Genomic DNA, 24,343 nt, shown 5'->3' with positions numbered 1-24,343 from the left:
ACTCATGCTTGAGGCTCTGACCAACAATAGTCTCAATAAGAGAGTGTGGTCTTGATTAGTCTTACTGTAGCGAGCATCTGGCTCAAACATCTTTACTCCTCCTTTGTACTTAAATAGCTCCTTTCATCTGGTAAGTTCAAAGCTGTCTAACAAAAGAAGCCATCTTATCCTTGCACTGGGACAGCATCAGTAAGCATCGCTCTGTCCATTTAAGGGAGAGAGAGGGAGGGTGAATCATTCTTCTGCTAGCGTGATGTGAGTCAGTGGGGCCTTGGGGGCATTGACCTGAGTCTATTAAGTTCATATCCAGTGACTTGACTGTCGCTTAGAATGAGACGATTCGGCGCGAGGAGGTTGTATGGGAAATGGTTTGGTTTCCTGGGAAGAAATACTGCTATCAGGGGTTATTATATGTGGTGTGTGTGTGTGTGTGTGTGTGTGTGTGTGTGTGTGTGTGTATGTGTGTGTGTGTGTGATGAAATTTCCCTGGAAATGCAACATCCATTATTACCAGCCCTGGAATCATGTTGGCAATGATGAATTATCCCTCAACTTCTCCTCCTCGTCAGAGGATACCTGCATTGAACCCTTATTATGAACTAAACACTGATCTAAGTGGATACGTCTATATAGAAAGCCCACTCAATCCTCAGCAGCCTCATAAAATCAAGATAGTTTTCCACTTTGAAGACGAGGCACCAAGGTTCCGCAAACATAAATAACACATTAAAGGTTATGTGGTTACTGAATGAAGAATTTACAAGATTCAGGCCCAGTTCAGGGGGGGCCTCTAGCATCTGTGCGCTAACCACTGCTTTCAGAAGCCGGGTCTCGGATTTTGTCAGTAGGATGGACAGAACCGTGATTGTGCCATTGCTTTGGTTCCTGTCCTTAGAGCAGTGGTTCTCGACCTTCTTAATGCTGTGACCTTTAATACAGTTCCTCAAGCTGTGGTGACCCAACCATAAAATTATTTTTTTTGTTGCTACTGGCTAACTGTAATTTTGTACCTGTTATGAATCGTAATATCTGTGTTTTCTGATGGTCTTATGTGACCCCTATAATAGGGTCATTTGACCTAGGAGGGGTCGTGACTCTCAGGTTGGGAGCCACTGTCCTAGAGGAAAGGAAGATGCTGCTTTACAGGAATCATTCCGAGTTGAGGACACCAAGGTGGGAGGAACAAAAGCTCCATAGCGTCTCCATGTAGCTTGAAACCTGGGCACAATTTTAATGAATAGAATTTGATAAAGACGCTTAATCCATGGCCACCCCACCTTCGATGCCATAGCCAAAAATCATAGCACATATTAGGGAAGAAGAAGCAAGGTCTGGAACCCTCATCTGTGTTCACCGCTTTTTACCATCTACAAAGAATATCATTTATCCCGTTTGAGTGTCAAACAACATTGAGAGAGGCAGGTAGGCATCATCATCTTTGCTGGGCAAGGGGGGAAAAGAGCTCAGGTCTAAAGAGGTGAGGAGTCTCCTTCCAGGCTCACAGAGGAGGGGACAACACTAGGTACTCAATCCTTGGCTCGGTTCTGGTCTATTGCTCTTTCTCTGTATGCAGCTGTTAGGGTTTTGGCGAAGGTATATGTGATTAAAACTTCACACTTCGATTACTCTTAAATATTAGCATAGACTTACTGGGGAAAAGACATTCATCCCAGGGCCCGGGACACCCCCCTCTCCCCCAAAGTTCATGTTTCCAGGGCCCTTCACACTCTGCCTTCTCTGTACACAAACTCAACATTTCAGGCCAAGCTTTGGCATTGGTCAGAACTATTGTCTTTTCTCAGCCAAGGACTATCCTTTATGTTGGTTATGATACCCAAGTTTCAGTGCCTCTCTTTCCCCTGGTTCGTAGACATCCTCTGTGTTGATTGCTCACGTTGGCTTCCAAGGTCCTTTACACCCATGAGATCTTTGGTCTGAAGAGGGCAGTGTGGTTTGTGCCCATCATCAGGTTCGTGGGCTGCCTCCCGCTTCCCTCTCTGACTCTAATTCCCTTTTTGGATTTCCTCTTTAAATGGATATAATTCACAGGGCCTCTTCTTTCTCTCTGCTGCCCCACAGGTTTTTTTTTTCTTTGTGTGTGTGTGTCCAGAGTATTTATTGTCAGATGCCCAGGGAAGTCTTCTAGGAAGAGCTAACATTTGAGGAGGGAAGGGTTTTTCTGGAAGCTTGGAGACGCAAATCAACATGGAAAGGTCTGTTGATTTCCACATTCATTGCATATAAACACCCGCTAAATACAGCATCATATTAGCCCAGCCAGGAGGAAAATTAAGGCAGAAAGGCTGCTGTTAGTGCTGGGTTTTCTCTAGAAATGAGCTCTTGGAGTCATGATTCATATGCAACAATCTGTACTCAGTCCAGCGACACAGTTCAGTGGATTTTGACAGTGTACACCAATCATTCATCACTACAGTCAAAATTGCTATGTGTAGTAAGCGCCCCTTCACTCTGTTCAACTTCTTGTTCCCCATCCTAACTAAGCATCCATCTGCATCCTCTAAATACACGTTAGTCTTGCCTGTTCAGAAAAAAAAGTTCTTAAGGGCATTAGAATTTTAATGCGATCAGTTCTTTGAGTCCTGCCTACACATCACCTTCAGAGCAGAGCACAAATGGGCCTTTGAAAAACTGGCAGCTAGGGCTTGAAGGCTGTCCAGTGGGTAGTTGTGCAAGCATGAGGACCCAAGTTCAAATCCCTGTGGATTCTCCTAAAAAACTGGGTTTGATCACATATGCCTGTAACGGTGGAGGCAGTGACAGGAGTCACTGGGTCTTGCTAGCTGTAAGCCTAGCTCCAGGTTCAGTGAGAGACCTTGTCTCAAGAGAATAGGGTGAAGAGCTATAGAGCAGGACACCTGATGCCCTTCTCTTGCCTCTGCACATAGATGGGCATGTGTGTGGGCATACATGTGTGTGTGTGGGGAGAGAGAGAGAGAGAGAGAGAGAGAGAGAGAGAGAACAATAGATACTAGTCAGAAAGGGCTCCACCCCTTCACTCTGGGTTTGAGAACCATGAACTGGGTTTGAAATGGTCCAACTGGAATATGAGGCAAGTGACAGGTTGGGGGAGAAGTGGCGGTGGGCAATAGAAGGATATTTTATCGAGTTGTCCAATTACATGGCATTATGCACATCTGAGAGCTCCAGGAGGGGCAAGAACACACCATATCCTCCATGACCCTGCCCGTAGGACTATGCCACACACAGAGTGGATAGTCTGCAAATGTCGCTGCTCTGGACATCATATGTATAATCTTAATACTATGTCAAATACAAATATATTTCCAAATGTCACCTTACGCTTTTAAAATACCTCATCCCTTTACTTCTGTCTATTTCTTGTTTACTTTTTGGGTCCAAATTGGGACTGATTGGCCTGGATTACCCACAAACAGGGAATCCCTTACCAGCTATGATTTTTCTGTTCTAATTTGGTTCTGTTTTTAGTATAGAAAAGGTGCCTAGTAAATGCAGTTTGAATTAAACTGAACCAGATAAAGAAAGGTAGGTTTAGCCGGGCGGTGGTGGCGCACGCCTTTAATCCCAGCACTCGGGAGGCAGAGGCAGGCGGATCTCTGTGAGTTCGAGACCAGCCTGGTCTACAAGAGCTAGTTCCAGGACAGGCTCCAGAGAAACCCTGTCTCGAAACCCCCCCCCCAAAAAAAAAGAAAGGTACGTTTGAGGGTTCATAGAGAGCTCAGTTTCTCTTAGAAGGATTACAATATGCAAATAAAACATTCCAATTAGTAAATCAAGAAAGCACTTAAATCTACTGCTAGCCTGAGGGAGATCCTGGAAACCTTTAAGCCTGGGGTCTCATTTCTCTTACTAGTTCAAGAGGCAAACACACTCAAGCTGGTCGATATTTTGAAAACACTGCAGAGGAGGCTAGAATGTCCAGGGGTGCCAGCCTTGTGCTTACTCACCAGACAGTCGGCCTGCGGTCTCCATCCGGAACTGTTCCACATCACCTTCTGCAGGGCAGTCAGTAGGGAAACAAGTTATCTCCAGGAGCAGGTTGCAGGCAACAGAGGTAACCTGTCCTTCCCCCATCTTCAATGTGGCCGATGTTTGTTCAGTCCCTGAAGCCAGTGCATGTTTGACTATCCTCATTGCTTTCCCCCGTTGTCCCCCAGTATTCCATACGTGTAAGTATAGCATTGCTGGGCAGAGTATTTTAGCTACAAACAAATCCGAGACTGGATGCTGGAGAAGATACTCTGCTTCGGACACCGTGGGCCAAGGTTGATCTTTCAGAGGCTTCAGAAGCCTTGGTCCCATGTCTGCAGGTCTTGCAGGGATTGTCTCCATTTATCTCTCACAGGACACTCAGCAGGGTAGGCTGTGTTTTCTGACCATCGGTTTTGGACATCTTGGCTAATTTTCAGCTGTGTATTCTTGCGGGTTAGCCCATTTGAAAGTGGGCTAGCTCTGTTTGATTCATGTGGCTGTGCAAGTCTGGGGTTCCCATTCCCTTTTCTTCCTTGTTGCTTTCTTCAGAATGTTCTTATCTTTCTTATTGGACAGCCTCCTCCTTGTGTCCACCTGGCTCCATTTCTTTGATCTCTGTGTACTGGGGGGATTCTGTTATTGCCCTCCTGGATGATCCAATTGGCAAATCTTCTCCTATATAAACACCTGGGTGTTCTTCTTGGCGGAGGCCTTGAGGGGGCGACACTGGGCAGCCCATAGAAGGCCAAAGGGATTGGAGGGTGCTGCAGGCATTCCATCTGTGCTCAGGGCAAGGTTTCCCCGGATGGGGAAGAAGGCAGGTTGAGAAAGCAGCTCTTTTCTGGAAAAGCCAAGGATTTGGAGCAGGCTGACAAGCATTGGGACATCAGAGGCTTCTTCTGGTCTTTACCCATTGGTTCTCATCTTTGTATGTAGTCACTTCGCCAGTCTTCCCAAACCCAGACGGAAGGTATCAGAAGCTCCCTGCCGACTGCCAGGGCTGGCCTGGTGTCTTTCTGATGGAAAATCTGGGTGGTACCTGTCTCCAGACCCGCCTATTTCTCCTACTTCATAGTCTTTGGAAAAAAACAAAGAAAATTAGATTTTATTACAAGTCCGAGGCTGCTTTGTAGTGGTCTGGGTCTTTAAAAACACGAACACTTTTTATAATAAGTGGGGGTAATGGTCCTGGAGAGTACAGACGTTGGATCTTTGGTTGGAGACTCCAGCCACATGAAGACTACCATGAAAGCTCACCGGGGAGCAGGACTCCAATAAGATGTCAGTAAAGCAGAAGCTCTGGCTGCTGGCCAAAGCCACAGGCACTTGAGATGATGCTCTGGAGATGCAGGCAGTATGTGGCAGTGCCTATAATTACATAACTTTTATACTTCCAGTTTGGACCATCTCATCCTTAGATCTCTGGTCCCATCCACTGCCACCCATTTTTTTTTTTTAGCTCGTCTCCATCCCTCTTCCGCCCCTGCCCTGGCCAAATCCTATGCTTACAGGGTACCTCAGTATGTTTCTTCCTAGCATCTAAGCCCTTGGATTCAATGATATAACATAGCTTTCCTTTCATACTTTTGAACTCTTAGTCCTTAGAACATCTGTATGCAGCAGGACTGGAGCTGGGATGCCCAGGGCAGAATGTTGCACATGCATACACCGAGTGCAGAGAATGGGCAGAATGTTTGAAAGTTTAACTGGAAATTTAAAAGTGGTTTTTAACGTTAAGTCTGACACGGATATGTTACATACTATAGAGTCAATTTGTTCAAGTTTAAGATAAAATGATTTCTTGCCTGGGAAGACCCCTTTTGGACTACCTTTTTGCCTTGCTGGGGTTTGAACCCAGGACATTGCATAGAGTAGACAAGTGCACTACGTACTACAGACCTGTATTCCTAATCACTTTGGATTATCTCTTGACACTCTTAAATGAGCCATTCCTTCTGTTTTGACTCATGCCCCATATTTGATGAACACATCCGTTTTCTTTTCCTAGACAGTTTAAATGAATCTACTGACCCATCAGCTAATATTTTTTTCGGACCTCTTTCAAAACTGTCTCTTCTTCCAGAAACTTCTCTGTTGTCAAGGTGATTATTAAAGTCCCTACCATTCTCTTAAGTGGTCCTGTAAACCACAAACATCTCTCCAACCTTCAGAGCTAAGGTTCAGGTCAGCCCAAATCCCCACCACTGTCACCCATCTTTGGCCTGGAATATGGCACCATGCAGAGAGTTGTCTCTCGTCACAAGGAGAAAGAGTTGATGGTTGTAACTGAATGCAGTGTCTTCCTTCAAGCAATCCATCTTTCTGTCTCTCTCTCTGGAAACGTCAGGTTAGCTAGGACATAAGGTTGACTATGGGCCTTCAGCATCTTGTAACACAAAAGAATGCCACTGGCTGGACCAACACCCGAGTGACCAGGGCTGGACCATGTGGCTTCTTTGAAGCTCTACCGCAGAACTCTGATTTCATGGGTGTAATGGCTGACGAAGAGTCCTGACTTAGCAGGAAGCTCGAGTAAAGAATTTTTATGGGATCAGGGACTCCTCTGAGGGAGGCAAATGACAGACTGATGGAGAGGGCGTCTGAAAACCAGCGAAGAAGTACAAAGAAAAAAGATTTTACATACTGTGTCCACACCCTCTGGAGAAGGGTTATAAATTCTCACCAGAGGAAGGACACCCAGAGCTCTGAGGCTTGGAGAATTCACATTGTGTCTTCAGCCAGGCACCTCACTCCCTCCAGCACCATGCCGTACAACTGCTGCCTGCCCTCCTTGAGTTGCCGCACCAGCTGCTCCTCCCGGCCCTGTATACCCAACAGCTGCCACAGCTGCACCCTGCCCGGGGCCTGCAACATCCCTGCCAATATCGGCAACTGCAATTGGTTCTGTGAGGGCTCCTTCAATGGCAACGAGAAGGAGACCATGCAGTTCCTGAATGACCGCCTGGCCAGCTACCTGGAGAAGGTGAGGCAGCTGGAGAGAGAGAATGCCGAGCTGGAAAGTCGGATCCAGGAGAGGAACCAGCAGCAGGACCCTCTGGTGTGCCCTGCCTACCAGGCCTACTTCAGGACCATCGAGGAGCTGCAGCAGAAGGTGAGGGGGCCATGCTGTCCTGTCTAAGTGACGGTAACTTGCTATGGTTCTCAGCCTGAGGTAGAGAAGTGTTTCTCATTTCCGACCCACAATGATCTGTCAGGGTCCATCAACAAATGCCGTAGATGACAGCTGATGTTCATAAGGTCGATCCATCAGCTAGACAGCTGCCACAATGATCCTCGCTTTCCCATTTTCCTTGCTAGTGATTTTAAAACAAGCTGATGGTTTTGTATTTATTTTTCATGCTCACTGATTCATGTGGTCTCTTCTTCCTTAGATCCTGTGCAGCAAGTCTGAGAACGCCAGGTTGGTGGTGCAGATTGATAACGCCAAGCTGGCTGCCGATGACTTCAGGACCAAGTGAGTTGTTTGGCATTCACATTAGTATATTTTCTTTGATTTAACCTCCAGTTAAAGAAAGGGATTTCCATAGTTTTTCCGAACAGTAGACAATCTGTTAGTTGTGAATGGTTCTGCAAAAAGATGTTGGGAGCAGAACCAAGAAAAGGAATCACAAAAAAAATGGGAAAAGGATGAGGTTGGGGTTTGATGGAGCATCCGGAACTCTCTGTCCCCTGCGTCTATGCATTGCAGGAAGTAGGGAGGCAACACAAGTGGTTTCTAGCAAGGATTATTGTTCTGGATCTTGAGTTTCACCAGTTGCTGCTCTGACCCTGTCCTTTTTCAGGTATGAGACCGAGCTGTCCCTGAGGCAGCTGGTGGAGTCTGACATCAATGGCCTGCGCAGGATCCTGGACGAGCTGACCCTGTGCAAGTCTGACCTGGAGGCTCAGGTGGAGTCCCTGAAGGAGGAGCTGCTGTGTCTCAAGAGGAACCACGAGGAGGTGAGACCAGATGAAGGACCTAACTCAGCCTCAGGCTTTGGGGTCAGGAGAAGCAGAACAAAGGGTATTAATATGAATCTCAGAATGTTTTTATGAATTCCTTTCAAAAACCATTAGGACCCAATGAGAAAATAACTATAGACGAACTTATCCATATTCTCAGAATATACCTCATGTTAAAAACTCATGTATGATTTCCCAGACACCTCCATTTGCTGGCAATTTGCCACCCAGCTATAGAGTTCCAGACTTGCTATGTTGGTGATCTGATTATTCTCTTGCTAGGATAAATAAGACAAGGTAGGCAAATGATGCCTCCACTCTTCCAAAGTCTTGTGGAGCAACGAGTGGCTTCTTCTGGGACATGGCATGACAGTATTTTGTTTCTTTTTTTGGTAGCAAGAATTGTTTAATGTACAACTTGAATCTGTCTAGCCATCTTTTTGCATTCGAGGGTCTCAGTTTCCAATCTGGGAAACTTGTTTGTTAGCCTGTTCTTCAACAAAAGCTCAGAAAACCCTTGTGATTTCTTTTTGAAGACAAGTGTCATGTCAGGGTAATGGTGAGGAGGGAGTTGAGCCTATGGAGATTATTTGCATTGCACTAATATAATAAACGGCTACACTCCAAGGTTCTTTTTTTTACAAGGAAATAGACTTAGGGCTTCAACAGGCAGGGTTATCTCTGAGACTCACTGAGAATAGTAACTGGGAATTTACTCATCTGTAGGAAGTCAACACCCTGCGCTGCCAGCTTGGAGACCGCCTCAACGTGGAGGTGGACGCTGCTCCCACTGTCGACCTGAACCGTGTGCTCAATGAGACCAGGTGTCAGTACGAGGCCCTGGTGGAAACCAACCGCAGAGAAGTGGAGGAATGGTTCACCACACAGGTGGGCATCTGAGCTCATGGTCACCCAGGAACTGAGTTCCCCAGGACTCTAAGGCAGGATCTGATCCCGTCTCTGCCCTTGCTTCTTGCAGACCGAGGAGTTGAACAAGCAGGTTGTGTCCAGCTCAGAGCAGCTGCAGTCCTGCCAGGCAGAGATCATCGAGCTGAGACGCACAGTCAATGCCCTGGAGATCGAGCTGCAGGCCCAGCACAACCTGGTGTGTAGTGTCCAGACCTGCTGCTGAGCAGTGTGGAGTTGGGAGGCAGAGTCACTGGGATGCCCTGGGGCCACTCCCTCTCCTTAGCTCTTGAAGGCCCTTGGAGGGCCATGCAGGGACCTTTAGAGGGGACAGCTGTGTGATAGTCTCTGTCTTCTCCCCCCACAGAGAAACTCTCTGGAAAACACCCTGACAGAGAGCGAGGCTCGCTACAGCTCCCAGCTGTCCCAGGTGCAGTGCCTGATCACCAACGTGGAGTCCCAGCTTGGTGAGATCCGGGCTGACCTGGAGCGTCAGAACCAGGAGTACCAGGTGCTGCTGGACATCCGGGCCAGGCTGGAGTGTGAGATCAACACGTACAGGGGCCTGCTGGAGAGCGAGGACTGCAAGTGAGTGCACAGATGGACGGGTTTGATGAGTGCTCGGAGGGAAGTATGGGACTCTGTTGGAAATGTCACAGATTGTCTACCTTGGGAAAGAAAATCATGCTTACCACTTGACATGCTCAAACAGAACTCCCGATACACCACAGCCATCATTAAAAACACCAAGCGTCTTGTTAGCACGGTTCCTGGTGTACAAACTGAACTGGCCCAGTTATCTTTGTATTCTAGTGTGATAACATGCAGAATCATGTGAGCTGTCTCTTTACAATACTCCATTGTATAGACAGCTTAAGATAGAAACTATCTTATCTGCTTGTGTAATCACCCTCGGGTAGGCGGGCACAGTATTCTTCCAGGTCTCTATGTAAGGCCGCTAGGGCTTGGAGAAGGCGGTAACCCACTCAAGGTCAATAGCTAAGAGTGTGTAGATCTGGGGTGTCTGCGTAGTACTTGTGGTTCTCTATAGGAGGCAGAATTTTAGTGAGTTAAAGGTTTTGCAGTAGAGGGGAGCGGGGTCTTCTCTGTTCTAGGCTAGGCCTTCTCTTACAAACTCTCTGATATGTGGTCATATATAGATAGGGTTATATGTGGTTACTCTTTGGGACTCTCTGATATGTGGTTATGCATCTGGCTCACCTCACCTTTCTCTTGTGTTCTTCCTTTCTAGGCTACCCTGCAATCCCTGTGCCACAACCAATGCATGCGGCAAGCCCATTGGGCCCTGTGTCTCCAATCCCTGCACTCCGTGCCCACCCCCTGCCCCTTGCACACCTTGTGTCCCACGTCCCCGCTGTGGGCCATGCAACTCCTTTGTACGCTAGAACCTGGGAGATGCCAAAGGCGCAAGGGTACAGGGCTTAGCGCTCCAGAGCTCTGACCTGGTTCTGGTTCATTCCACAAAACAGGCGTAAAAACACAGAATAGCCAGTGCAACCCTGGAATGACAGCCCCAGAAACTGTGCCTTCAGCTGCTGTATCCTCTCTAGACCATTGTCTGCCTGCTTTTTCCTTCAGAGGGACCTGGCTCTCCCTTGGCTCATCTGGAGGACTCTGAAGTGCCAGCTGCCCTCCCTTGTAATCTCACAATAAATGTTTTCCTGCCAAAAGCAGATGCCTTTCTTATTGCTCTTTGTTTGTCGCCATCTGCTCCCCACCTTAGGACTCTATAAAAAGCCACTTGAAAGTCAAGCTTTATAATGGGCTTCTGTCTTAATGGGCAGATGGCTGGCCTGATACCCCGCACCCATGGGTGAAGTAGAACAGCCACCAGGAGGGAGTGTGAGGCTGCTGCAATGCATGCTGCTGTCTCCCTTTCATTATTTCTATATTTCTCGCCGGGCATAGATTCTCCCAGAGCTGTTGCTATCCAAGCCTGAACTTGAAGGCATGAACTAGGGATAGCAAATCTGGAAAACTCATTTTTTTTTTTCCTCAGCAAGATCCTTGGATCTAGTGTTTTATGATTCTGGGTTATTGTAGTTCAGGAAACCTCAGGGGTACACTGTGAAGGAGCCCTCTGTCACCCTGTTTTTTTTCTGCCATACCCAGACCGTCTTCCTTTCTTTTATGTGTGTTTTCATCATTGGCCAGGCAGGGCTTCCAGCCACTGACCTGGAGGATCCATCCGTTCTTCATGGGATATTTGTCCTCTCTCATGTCAATCTAACCAGTTCCTGGCGAACTCCTACTTTGTAAATGCTGGGTGGTGCAGCACGGAGAGACTCTAGCAGGCAGCTCTCAACCGCAAGCTACTCACAATTTGTTAAGAGCATAAAGTTAGACCCACAAGGAGTGCTATCACCCTAAGACACAGAACCCTGATTCCTGAGAAAGTGTCTGACCATTGAAAGAGACAAGCTCTGGAGACTGAGGACAGTGGTATGTCTCAAGAAATGGCAGCTTCTTTTAACTGGAAGGAAAATCCACAGAAACGATAAGTGTTGACTGCATAAAACCCCAGAGGACCCTCAGGATGTTATCAGCCTGTTTTTATGAACCACGGTCTCGTGAACTGACATGATCAAGACACTGTGTCTTCGCCAGTGTCCGCACCATTTAAAATGCTCTCCTTCACCAGAAGAGCACAGGGTCCCAATTTTTTCATGTGCTTGCCAACGCTTCCTATCTTCTGTTTATTTGAAGCAATAGCCATCAGAATGGGTGTGAAGTGGTACCTTATTGTGCTGTCCGTTTGTATGAGCCCGATGACCAAGGGCATCGAGCATCTTTTTAAATGACCATTTGCACATCTTCTTCCAAGACTTGTCAGTTGAAGTTTTTACCCATTTTTAAGATTGTTTCTCTTGTTTTTTTAAATGTTGTAGGAGTTCATAATAAATTCTAGACCTTATTTCCCACCATATATATGATCTTTAGATATTTCCTCCCAGTTTGTAAACTCCTTGGTTTATCCACCCCCTTTCTGGGCCTTGGATCCTGACCTTAGGGCCTCATATATGTTAAGCAAGTACTGGATCACCAAGTTATATTTCCAGACCATGTTTCTTTCCTTGATGGAGATTTTTTACTTTTTATTTTTAAATTTAATTTATTTTATGTGTGAGAGTGTTCTGCCTGCATGTATATAAGTATATAAGTGCATCATGTATGTGCCACGCCCATGGAAGCCGGAAGAGGGCATTAGATTCCCTGGAACTGGAATTACAGAGGGCTCTGAGCTGCCATATGGATACTGGGGGCTGAATCTGGGTCCTCTTGACTGCTGAGGCATCTCTCCAGTCCCTTGGCTGAGTATCTGATGCACAGGAGTTTCATTTTGGAGGAAATCTGTTGAATTTTTCTTTTGGTTGCCTGAGATCTTGGTGTCAAATCTAGATTCACAAAGATGTTCCTTTACAGGTTTTTATAATTTTAGCTCTGATATTTGAGACTTTAATCCTTTAATAAATCTTAAAAAGAAATAAATTTCTTTACATATTTTGTGCGTATATGTGTGCACAAGAGAGTGGTCCTGTGCCAAGCTTGTACGCGGAACTTAGATGATGATCTGCAGCAGTTGATTCTCCCTTTCTGCCACGTGAGTCCCTGGGACTGAGCTCACGTTGTCAGGTTTGGCAGCAAGTGCCTTCCCCACTGAGTCTACTCACCAGTCCCCTTTCAGGTTTTCCATGGTTGGTGTGGAGAAATGCTTCCTGATCTCTTGATCTTAGCGCAACATAAAACTTGGGTTTGAGATCAGTTTTGGACCTCTAACTTAGGGGATCCTAAGGAGTACATTTGAGTCATTTTAAGGCCTTAACTTTGTGGGAACTCACGGCAGCAGGAACAAGAAGACAATATAGTTCTTACCTAGTGAGGACCCTCCACGACTTAGGATGTTATCGCAAATGAATGTTTATAACAGTGCTGGGATCAAACCCACTTTACAGATGAGGACACTGAGGTTTGGACACCGGCTTAAAAAATCACATTTGGTTATTAGAATCCGGTTCCACCTATTGTTATAGCCAAGACTCGACCACAGAGTATGGAGAATGGAATGTTTACATCCAGGTTAATGACATTCTTCAAAGCGGCCTCCTATGCACAAGCTCCGTACACGGGTACATTCCAGACTAATTTTTTTTGTCAAGCTCCTCTAAAGAGAATAATGGATCATAATTGATATAATTATACCGTTTGTTTGCTTTTAATTATCTAACTTGTCTACCTTACTCCCAACTCCTCTTTGAATAGCTTCACAAGAGTCAAGCCAATCCTCAAGCAGAAAGGTTTGTTGTTCACAACAAGCTGAGTATTGAAGGAAGGCAGCCCCTCCCCCCTGAAAGCTCTGCATATGGTTTAAGTAGATATAGCTTCTGCAATAGAGGGGCACTGTAGTTATGAACAAACCTTATAAGATCCACAAGTCATAATATGTTCTTCGGACACATCTTAATGCTTAAAGAAATGTGCTCTACACTTCCCCGAAACCTTGGAAATGTCTTTTAATGCTCTCTTCTGTTCCACTATCACCAACAGACCTATGGCAAAACAACAGTTCTCAGTGTTGGGGGCGCTTTGAAAAACCTGGGGGACACAACATAAAAACTTTTGAGAGTGCAGTCTCCTCTTACACAGACTGATTTAAGCGACTCAAGAGCCAGCAGTCAGTTTGGTCCCAGGGGTCTTGTAGAATCCAGACAGGTGAAGCATTTCCAATGGCTTCAATGAAGCCCACTCAGCAGGACCTGGATGTGGGTCAGAGCTATCAGCTTGACATTCTTGGACAGGACTTGTGACTTTCCTGAGCTTCAGTTTCCCCAGGGGTAATGAAGGGACAACCGGCCCATCTTCACCTACTTGACACACATGTTGAGGAAAACACAGAATGTCGTGTTAATGCAAACATTGTCAAATGAAAATTTTCTTTAAAGACTATTAATTTTGATTATTATTGACCTAACACATGCCTTGACTTCTTAAGGGTAGAAAAGTATAGTGTGTGTGTGTGTGTGTGTGTGTGTGTGTCTTCCTGTCAGTGTTAGAGAACCCACCCAATGGCTCCACCTCTTAAAGGTTCCACCAAGAGTACAGCTCCACATTCTATGCAGGCTGTGGCCTATAGCTGGCCAAATCTCCTTTTAGTATAATCCCCATCCATATGACTGACTGTCTGTCCCATCCATCCATCCATCCATCCATCCATCCATCCATCCATCCATCCATCTTTCATTTTGCATTCTCATTTTCCAAACACCATCACACAGCTGTTTCTAGACTGCCTATCTGGACATTTCCCAAGATGCAGCCAGTATCCAGGCTGAGGTTCTTCTATAAGGATTGCTTCTCTAAATTCTGAAATGTGTGTAGATTTGAGAGGAGAGGCCTATGGGAAGGCTGTTCACTCACAGTGCCTTTTCCATAGCTATATCAGCAGAACCTCCCGGGAAAGGAATCTCTGACTGCCAAGCAACCCCACCTCATGTCCCATGCTTTCCTTCCCTCTGAGTAATGGGGTGATCCTTTCAGGATGGTGATGAATATGCCTCCTTTGAAGCCATCTGACCAAACTCTGATTTCATCAACCACTTGTACCCAGCAAGAGGCTGCCGTGACACAAGCTGAATGGAATAATTTTATAGATGAGGGGGGACTCTTTGGAAGCAATCTAAGTAGCTTATTTTGAAGAAAAATTAGCTGAAGCATTAGGAAAGGAAATTATGCTATTTTCCAAGCCCCCGCCCACTTTTAAGGGTATAAAAGGACCATGAAAGAGAGAGAGACTCAAACCTCATCCACATCTACCTCCAGCAGCTCACTGCTCTCCCGTCACCTCTCCCAACACCATGTCCTGTGAATCCTGCCTGCCCGCCTTGAGCTGCCGCACCAGCTGTGCCTCCCGGCCCTGTATACCCAACAGTTGCCATGGCTGCACCCTGCCCGGAGCCTGCAACATCCCTGCCAATATCGGCAACTGCAATTGGTTCTGTGAGGGCTCCTTCAATGGCAACGAGAAGGAGACCATGCAGTTCCTGAATGACCGCCTGGCCAGCTATATGGAGAAGGTGAGGCAGCTGGAGAGAGAGAATGCCGAGCTGGAAAGTCGGATCCAGGAGAGGAACCAGCAGCAGGACCCTCTGGTGTGCCCTGCCTACCAGTCCTACTTCAGGACCATCGAGGAGCTGCAGCAGAAGGTTAGAGGGTGGCCTATCTAAGAGCCCATCATCAGTTGCCTTTCTTTGACTGGGGAGGCATACTCAAGTTCAAGTGGATCTTACATTAGAACCATTGTTTCAGATTCTGTGTGCTAAGTCTGAGAACGCCAGGCTGGCCGTGAAGATCGACAATGCCAAGCTGGCCTCTGATGACTTCAGGACCAAGTATGTTGAACCTTTTGAGTTGGGTGACTTCCAAACCCTGATGGCTCTTTCATGGCATCTTCATGGCTCTGTGGGTTTAATGTTGCCTGGCAGGGCAGGCGGAAGGGATGAGAAAGACACTTCTTCCCTTTTCCTGCCTTCTTCTCAGTCTGGCTATAAAAGTAAGCTGTAGACAGATATTCAGACTTGAGCCCTGCAGTTGATACGAGTTGACTGTCCTTTATCAGAAGTGCTTGGGACCTGAAGTGGTTTTTGGGTTTTGGCTTTCCTTTTGAGTTGTGGGGTATTTGAACACTCATAAAGAGCTGTCTTAGGGATGGGACCTGAGTCCAAACTCATTTGTTAAGGTGTTTATATACCGTAAACACAGACTGAGTCCCATTTTATACACTGTTTTTAGTGCACCTGCACTTTGTCTGTCAATGGAGTCAGGAAGCTCAGTTTGCACTGTGGTGTTGTGTCCCTCAAAGACTTTCAGATTGTTCTGGTTTTGGATTTTTCTAGTCAGTGATATTCAACCCATATCAATGTTTCTAGTAAGTTCTTTTTATAAAACTCCCAAATCCAGAGACGGGAATGGATCCATTTGGTGCTTTATTAAGCAATAACACCAAGAACAGAGTGAGGACCCCATCTTACAGGTGTCTTAGGGCCCCTTGTGGTGTGAAGTGGGTCCAGACCTCCTGCAGCTGATCCACACATAGTAGGATGGAAACAGAGGAGGAAAGGCACACAACTGTATACGTTCACGGAGTTTGTGGTCCAGCCACATCCTAAGAAGATGCTGGCTGATCTTCCCGCTCTGTGTGTGCAGGTACCAGACCGAGCTGTCCCTGCGTCAGCTAGTGGAGTCAGACATCAACAGCCTGCGCAGGATCCTGGACGAGCTGACCCTCTGCAAGTCTGACCTGGAGGCTCAGGTGGAGTCCCTGAGGGAGGAGCTGCTGTGTCTCAAGAAGAACCACGAGGAGGTATGGAGAAGTGTTGTCAAAGCAGGTTTCAGAGCCTTAGACTGAAGTTGTTAGCATTAAGAGAGGGTCCCTGGAATCAGGTACCAGCTGTCAGGCTACCTGGTGTAGGACCATTCCCTGAAGGACTTTAAGCTAAGATCCTAGGAGGATGGCGCTGTATCCTTATCAAGGAGTACAGTGAGCTATGGATGCCCATGCACATAGGTGAGTGTGGGCAGTGAGGATGGATGTCCATCTGCTGAACTCTGACCTCTCCTGGTTACTACTGTTAGGGTCCAAGAACTGATGGTGGAAATGGAGGGTAAAAAAATATAAAATAACCCATGGTTCCTCTCTTTAAGAACTCTTAGTCCAATATGATGGGACAACCATGGAGCCCTAGTGATCGAATGCAAGGCTGAGTGAAATCAACGCTGTGCGGTGTGAGCATAGTAGGAGGAAGCCAGTTTTATAGGGAGGAGCAGGGGAGCACTTCTAGGGGCAAGGGGAGGATGCTAAAGTGCTGCCATGTGTGGGTATAGGCTGAGCAAAGAGGCGCTTAGGTAAGGCATATTTAAGAATGGCTAAGCATATAGTACATAAAGGGGTGTGGCAGAGACAGGAGGGTTTGCGAGTGCCAAGGACTCAGTCTTAGAAGGATGAGAAGGTGCTTCTGCTTTTGTCTGAGATAGATAATGACGTGGGTCCCGCTGGAGCTTTGCAGTGATAATCTTCATCTTTGGAGCGATCAGGATGTTGTTACAGCCCCCATCCCTTTGTAGGCGGGGTTGTACTCAGTTTCCCTCTAGCAGGAAGAGAGCAGATCTGCTTTCATGGTGTCATTCTTTCTCCTTCTTCCACCAGGAAGTCAACACCCTGCGCTGCCAGCTTGGAGATCGCCTCAACGTGGAGGTGGACGCTGCTCCCACTGTCGACCTGAACCGTGTGCTCTATGAGACCAGGTGTCAGTACGAGGCCCTGGTGGAAACCAACCGCAGAGAAGTGGAGGAATGGTTCACCACACAGGTGGGCATCTGAGCTCATGGTCACCCAGGAACTGAGTCCCCCAGGACTCTAAGGCAGGGTCTGAGCCTGTCTCTTCCCTTGCTTCTTGCAGAGCGAGGAACTGAACAAGCAGGTGGTGTCCAGCTCAGAGCAGCTGCAGTCCTGCCAGGCAGAGATCATCGAGCTGAGACGCACAGTCAACGCCCTGGAGATCGAGCTGCAGGCCCAGCACAACCTGGTGTGTAGTGTCCAGACCTGCTGCTGAGCAGTGTGGAGTTGGGAGGCAGAGTCACTGGGATGCCCTGGGGCCACTCCCTCTCCTTAGCTCTTGAAGGCCCTTGGAGGGCCATGCAGGGACCTTTAGAGGGGACAGCTTTGTGATAGTCTTTGTCTTTTCCTCCCACAGAGAAACTCTCTGGAAAACACCCTGACAGAGAGCGAGGCTCGCTACAGCTCCCAGCTGTCCCAGGTGCAGTGCCTGATCACCAACGTGGAGTCCCAGCTTGGTGAGATCCGGGCTGACCTGGAGCGTCAGAACCAGGAGTACCAGGTGCTGCTGGACATCCGGTCCCGACTGGAGTGTGAGATCAACACATACAGGAGTCTGCTAGAGAGCGAGGACTGCAAGTGAGTACAGAATGGATTTCTGGGATAGCATGTGTGGTGGACATGTTAGACAGGAGAAACACACTTGGTGGCCATGTTTCAGATGCTCACATAGTGCATCGAAAGCCCACAGTGGACGCAGTGATTGGCATTATGTCAAGTAAATGCGTGTGAGCAAAGGTGAAGGGCATAGCTTCTGTCTTTGAAAGTTATCAATAGAGAGGAGAGAGGTGTGTCCAGATATTGCCAGTCACAGCCTTACATGTTGGGTAAGGCCAATCTCATTAAGTTCCATGAGAGGGAAGAGTGTGAGATATTTTTTTAAAAGCACAAGTTTCCAGTTTGGCCCAAGGTATTGTGGGTAAGAGAAAAGGGCTTGGTCACAGCCACAATTCTAATTCCAACCACTGACAGTTCTTAGGTTGTTTCTATCAGTAAAAGATACTGTGCGTGATTTAGGGTTCTCTGATTTATCCTCTCCAACTGTATGTTTGCTTCTGTGTCTTCCCAGCCTCCCCTGCAACCCATGTGCCACCACCAACGCTACTGGTACCTCCTGTGGACCTTGTGGCGGCTGTCAAAAGCGTTGCTGTTAACTGAACAACTTAGATCCCCTTGGAAAATGTCAATGAAGCCATTTAGTTAAAATGCAGGAACAGTCTCCAGGTGCCTACTTAGGCTGGACTTCCATCGCCATTAAGAAACATCACCATGACAACGGTGTTTGCCAGAAACTTACAGGTTTTGCAGAACCAACAAGCAAAGACAGCCATCTTCAACTTCCGGACAAGCTCCTTCAGTTGAAGGTTGAGCCTGTTTGCTGCTGAAGGTGTCAGACCTCTGCAATCTGAGCTCTGGGGCTTACCATAGAGGGCGTTTCCTGTACATGCCTCCATATCCTGCCTTCCTTTCTTCTCTGGTATTCTCTGGAATGCAAGGAGGCAGCTTCATTTACTTCCCAATAAACTTTATTTCTCTGGCATAGTAAAGATGTTTCTCATTCATATTCATACTTTGTAAAATATTCACGCCTGTCCCATAAAAATACCTCTCACCAGCAGGGCGAGTAAATGGATCAAATGATTGACCTAGGTATTATGCTCAGAGGGAAACCTTGAGGGACAAGGGAGAGGTGTTCTTTGGATGGGTGACTCTCATTAAATGCTTGCCATACAGAAAGCTTGGTCATGAACACCAAGGTGCTTTTGCTGCAGCTAGGGGGCCCTTGGCTATTTTGAGAATCCCCCAGCCTGCAAATTTCTCAATTTGTCTCCTTAATTAGGATTTTTTTTCTTTTTCCTAAACTACCTTACCACTGGAGGTACCTCATCTCACCTCTCTGGAGCCCCTGCCTCACCTTCATTGGTTCCCACAGTCCATCACAGCTTCCAACACAGCTCTGCTTACGTTGCCCTGGCTTCCAGCTTTTCTCCATCTATATCCCTGTTCCTGGATTATTAGCACCCCAATATGACTTCTGAATTGGCTGATTTCCAAATCTCAGTCTTGTTAGAACACAAACTCTCCAGCTGCCTCCAAATCCATAAACCCAGTCAGAGCTCCACAAAGCTTGCTCTCTAGAACAGAAAGTAAAGAAACCATCAGAGCTGTGGTTCTGTTGCTCCTCCCTCTAACAGCTACAAGATAATCTTATTGTCCCTTTCAGAATCTGGCTCCACATATGCCAAGTGCTATACAGATGATGGTACTTAGCGTTGAACTATCCACAATCTCTTAAAAATTTATTCAGGGGTTTTTGTTTAGGGGTTTTCTTTGGAGGCCCCCCTTTCCTTCAGATTCCCTCCCCCCATTATGGTGTCCACAGTGGAGCTCTCGTTCTCTTTTACTTTAAGAAATCTCTCTGGATGAAGTTCTTGGAGCTTTTCTATGGACCTTAGGCCAAAGTCTGTCTCTCTTGCTGAAGTTCACTCTGAAGGGTAATTGGTTTAACTTCCTTTCCCTTGAAACTGCTGTTTTCTGTTTTTCTCATTATAATACCAAGTCTCAGCTCAAGTTCCATGCTTTCGTATACTCATAAGACAGCTTCAGTTCATGTCGGTCCACCCCATCATGCCTAGCTTGGCTGAGACTTAGTGAGCAGCTTTGTTTTGTCATCTACTTGGCTTTCTTTTTTTCTTTTTTAACTTTTTTTTTTTTTTTTTTTTTTTTCCCCCCTTTTCTATATAAATAGACCAAGAGTTTGGACTGGCATGGGCTTGGCACAAATATAACAGCAATAAGTTGGAACATATCCTAACGACCATAGTCACTGTCCCAAAGTCTCCACCAGGCCTGGTACCAACTGGGTTGGAGTGATGCACCTTTCGCTGCCGCTGAGAGCTGGGGTGGCAGGCGGGCTCAGAGACCTTCCACAGCTGTTGCATGGGACCCTCAGGTCAAACTCTTGGATGTGCAGAGCCTGGGACTGCTGCTGCCTCCCTGTTGCTGCCTTCTGGATGTCTCCATGAGCACTCGGCAGTTGGCTGTCACTCTTGCGAAACTCTACTCCAGTCACTGCCTCTCTGTACACTGCTCATGGATGGGCAGCCCAGAGGTCTGGGTGACTCACCTCGGCTTGCCTCAGCTCCAGTGCTGTGGTTGCTGATGCCCCTGGTACTGCCACTGCCTATGCCATCCCCCTCGGCCCCACAACCTCCAGTAGGGAATTTTGGCGTAGTTCTCTCTCCAGACTACTTTCTGCTGATTATTAGGTGAAGTAATTTTTGGGTGTATTCACAGAGACATTTCAGGGGATCTTGGTCCATCAAACCATGTTAGCCTTGAATGATTCCACATACTCTCATCTTCTGTGGAAACAAAATCAGAACCTCTTTTCCAAAGCAACATATCCTTAGTCCCGTATTTTAAAGTCAAGACACCTTTTTTAGTAGTTCCCAGAATCAAATGTCTTTCTCCAGTCAAAAAACCAAAAGAGAACACAATATACATAATCCAAATTCTCTGTGCACATTCCATCCTTTTGTGGCTTATAATCTGACTGTCTATACTTTGTTTCTTTGAAGACTCAAACACACATAATACATATACCCATCTTTAATCCACCCTCACCATTCCTGAGGGTGATCTCACTGGGGTCTCCACTTGTAAAACTACACCAGTTCCGTACTGCACTCTATTCACTATATGCTATGGGAACTAGGCTGAAAATTTAAAAACATATACACACAGACAGAGACAGACAGACAGACAGACAGACAGACAGGGCCATGGGAATATCCTTGAGACAAGAATGCCAAAAATTCCCACTTTAGTGTGTTTAGGGGCAGCTTATATAGTGCTCTGGCTACACCCCAGCTCTCGGGATCTTTCAGCTGCAGTCACCAGAAATCACTCACCTGCCATCAGGGTTTTATGCTCAGAGCAGAGGAAAACAAATTGTTTACAAGGAATTCAGAGTCTGGTGGTCTGCATTCCCCAACATTTGTGTCTTTCACATCATACATCTTAATCACATTCATTTCTCTGTCCCTTGATATCCACCCTCTGCCCTTGTAATCTCCCCCCCCCCACCAAAAAAATAAAATTTAAGAGAGAATAAAGAAATAGAATGAAATAAAATCAATCTCATTGTGGAAGCTGTAGTGAGACACTGTGAGTTATGCAATGAACCCTTTAATTCATAAATCTTGATGTACAAATGTCCACCACAGTCATTGGTCTGGTTTTAGGCCTCTAGTATCTGCTATGTTATTGATGCTGGACCCTCAATGGGATGCCTCTTGGATATCCTGTTGTTGCCTTGTGTTGTGGAGATCCTGCAGCTTTGGGTCTGCAGGACTAGCACTTTCATGTACTCCAGGAGACCACAGATGGGGTGGATGTTGGGGTGGGTCAACTCATAATCTTGGTTCTGGGCCTGGGTAGTTGCAGGGTTGGTCAGCCTGCCAGATTTTCCCTGTCCTCACCACCTGTGTGAGCTCTCCAGCATTACCTTGGCTAGTTCACCCCTTTGTAGCAATGAGAAATGGGCGGGGCCAGTTCTCCTGCTTTTGCACCCTCAGGGTTACCTGTCTCATACCTACACCATCAGGGACCACTCTACTGTGTTGCTCAGGTGAGGTGCAGGGGCTACTTTCTTGGGTTCTGTAGTTAGTGATGGAGCAGGGACAGCTCTTCCACTCTTATGACCTCAGGGCCAGCTCTCCCACCTGCCACAGGTGGTGAGGGATGGGGGGGGCATTTCTCCTTTGCCCACCCCACCATGTGGCAGATGAGAGGTAGGGCCATAAATCCCACGCTCATGTTCTTGGGGCCAGTTTACTGGCTCCCCTGTCAATAGGGTCAGCTCTACTGTGCAGACAAGGTCCAGGACCCACTTTCCTGAGTGCTGCAGCTGGTAACTAGGAGGGTCAGTTCCATCCTCTGTTGTAGGCAGTGAGGGGAAAAGGGTAAGGGGGCATCTCTCCCTTGACCATCCTGGGCATGACTGCTCTCCCACTGCTTGTGACTTTGGGGCTGGCTTACCCATACCTCTGCCAACAGGGTCAGCTCTATTGTGCTGCCCAGGTGAGGTGCAGGGCCTGTTCTCCCAAGTGCTTCAGCTGGTGAGGAGCAGGGGGAGTTCTCCAGCTCTTTTGGCTTTAGAGGTAGCTCTCCCACCTGCCTCAGGTAGTATGTGCGTGGGAAGGGGGTCTCTCTCTTTTAGAGCTGCATGGAATAGAAGAAGGAAGACCTTCCAGGTAGCTGCTGAGAGAAATCATGAAATGAGATGGGTGGGGTGGGGGGAGGATGAGTGGAGTTTGGACGCATCTTCTAGCTGTGGAAACTGATTGGAGATAAGGAAAAAGGAAGAAAAGACAGGGGGAAATTATAACTATACTGGTTGGACACTGGATTAGTCTGGATCTTAGATAACCAACCAATAGGATCTTTATAGAAACTGAATCACTAGGATATCTCTGTCTGTCTGTCTGTCTGTCTGTCTGTCCGTCCGTCCGTCCGTCCATCCATCTGTCATCAATCTATCATCTACCTATCTCTATCTATCTATTTAGGTATATATCTATGTTCTATTTAAGTCATAGATGTATATAAAATTGTTATGCAGTGTTGACTCATGTCATTAAGGAGATTGAGAAATTGTGTGATCTTGAAGATGATAGCCCACAAAAAGGCAATTGTGTAGCTCCATTCTTAGCCCGAAGACCTAAAAACCAAGAGAGTCAACGTTATGGGTTCTAGTCAAGGTTTGAAGGCATAAATATCTGAGACCAGGATTGGATTGGCACCCTAGGTCAAGAAGAAAGAGTTAACCCAACATCATTGCACACCTATTTTCATTCTTTGAGCCTTCAGTGATTTAGATGATGCTCATCTACACTGATAAAAATGATCTTCAGTATGTTTTTCAGAAACACTCCATAAATCCATTTAGAAGTAGACTTAATCAGCTATCTGGCATCCCTTACCAAAGTTGAATAAACATATAAAATTAACCATCAAAACACCTACTATGGGTATAAAAGTTTTTCTCTTTTAAAAACTGATTCTTTCATTTTAACATGTCTGAATTTTTAGCTTACATGTATGTATGTGTAATAAGTGCACACCTGGTATCCACGGCTGTCAGAAGAAGGCACTGAATCCCCTGGAACTGCAGTTACAGATGATTGTGAGTTGTCATGTGCATGTTGGGAAAAATTTCAGGTCCTCTTCAAGATCAACAAATGCTCATAACCACTGACTCAACTTCCCAGACCCTGGGTCTGAAGTTTTTGAGCCTCCTGAAAGGAAACAATGGTGGTACAGCCATCCTAAAAAGTATGTTTTTAAGTATATTTCTTTTCTTTTTACATTTAAATAACATTTTCCCCATTTATTTTACATACTAAACAGTTTCCCCTCCCTTCTCCCTTTCTTTCCTCCCTCCCTCTTCCCCTCCCTCCCTCCCTACTCTTCCTCTTTCCCATCAACCCCCTCCCCATCCACTCCTCCTCCATCTCCACAGATGGCTGGATTTGTTAGAGAGTTATTTAAATAAGGGTGGTAGCCAGAGCTATAGGAGTCATAATATAAAGAGTCTTTCTCTGTCCTGCCAGCCAACTCCCAAATAATGACATGGAGACTTCTTATTAATTATGAAAACTTGGCCTATAGCTTAGGACTTGCTCCTAATTAGTTCTTTTTTTGTGTGTCTGTTATTAGATTTATTATCTCTGCACTAAGTGTCTTACAGGGCCAAGCCTTGTTATTTTTCCTAATTAGTTCTTATAACTTAAATTAACACATTTATATCTCTCTTCCATCTTGCACCTCTTGTTTCCTCTCCCTGTCTTCCCCTTTTCTTCTCCTTCCATCCTCTCTGTCTCTGGAAATCCTGCCTAACTTCTTCCTGCCTAGCTATAGTTGGCCATTCAACTCTTTATTAAACTAATCAGAATGGAAGATGGTAGACTACAAAAGAGCCCTGGGGACCACTGATGGAAGTGACAGAGATGACATAGTGTGCTTCAAAATTCCCAACATGATGTTCACAGCTTCTTTTTTTCAAGTTTTTGAGGACATCTGGGTACA

At 46.4% G+C, this 24,343-nt stretch overlaps 2 protein-coding genes across 2 annotated transcripts; both read left to right on the top strand.

Annotated features, from left to right (window-relative positions):
* Positions 1-6,023: 6,023 nt before the first annotated feature.
* LOC126510471 (keratin, type I cuticular Ha1) lies at positions 6,024-10,529 on the top strand. Its single transcript, XM_050157032.1, has 7 exons — positions 6,024-7,084; positions 7,365-7,447; positions 7,776-7,932; positions 8,662-8,823; positions 8,915-9,040; positions 9,209-9,429; positions 10,094-10,529. The coding sequence occupies exons 1-7, from the start codon at positions 6,518-6,520 to the stop codon at positions 10,245-10,247; spliced, it is 1,470 nt and encodes a 489-aa protein (XP_050012989.1). The 5' UTR covers positions 6,024-6,517; the 3' UTR covers positions 10,248-10,529.
* Positions 10,530-14,714: 4,185 nt separating this feature from the next.
* Positions 14,715-18,705, top strand: LOC126510475 (keratin, type I cuticular Ha4). The gene is made up of 7 exons (XM_050157035.1): positions 14,715-15,062; positions 15,166-15,248; positions 16,063-16,219; positions 17,063-17,224; positions 17,316-17,441; positions 17,610-17,830; positions 18,321-18,705. Exons 1-7 carry the CDS (start codon positions 14,715-14,717, stop codon positions 18,403-18,405), a joined length of 1,182 nt encoding a protein of 393 aa, XP_050012992.1. The 3' UTR covers positions 18,406-18,705.
* The last annotated feature ends 5,638 nt before the right edge of the window (positions 18,706-24,343 follow it).

This window comes from Alexandromys fortis, unplaced genomic scaffold, assembly GCF_014885135.2.
Source record: "Alexandromys fortis isolate MF-2015 unplaced genomic scaffold, M_Fortis_MF-2015_v1.1 scaffold_31, whole genome shotgun sequence".
Lineage (NCBI taxonomy): Eukaryota > Metazoa > Chordata > Mammalia > Rodentia > Cricetidae > Alexandromys > Alexandromys fortis.
This window is presented reverse-complemented; position numbering and strand designations above follow the sequence as displayed.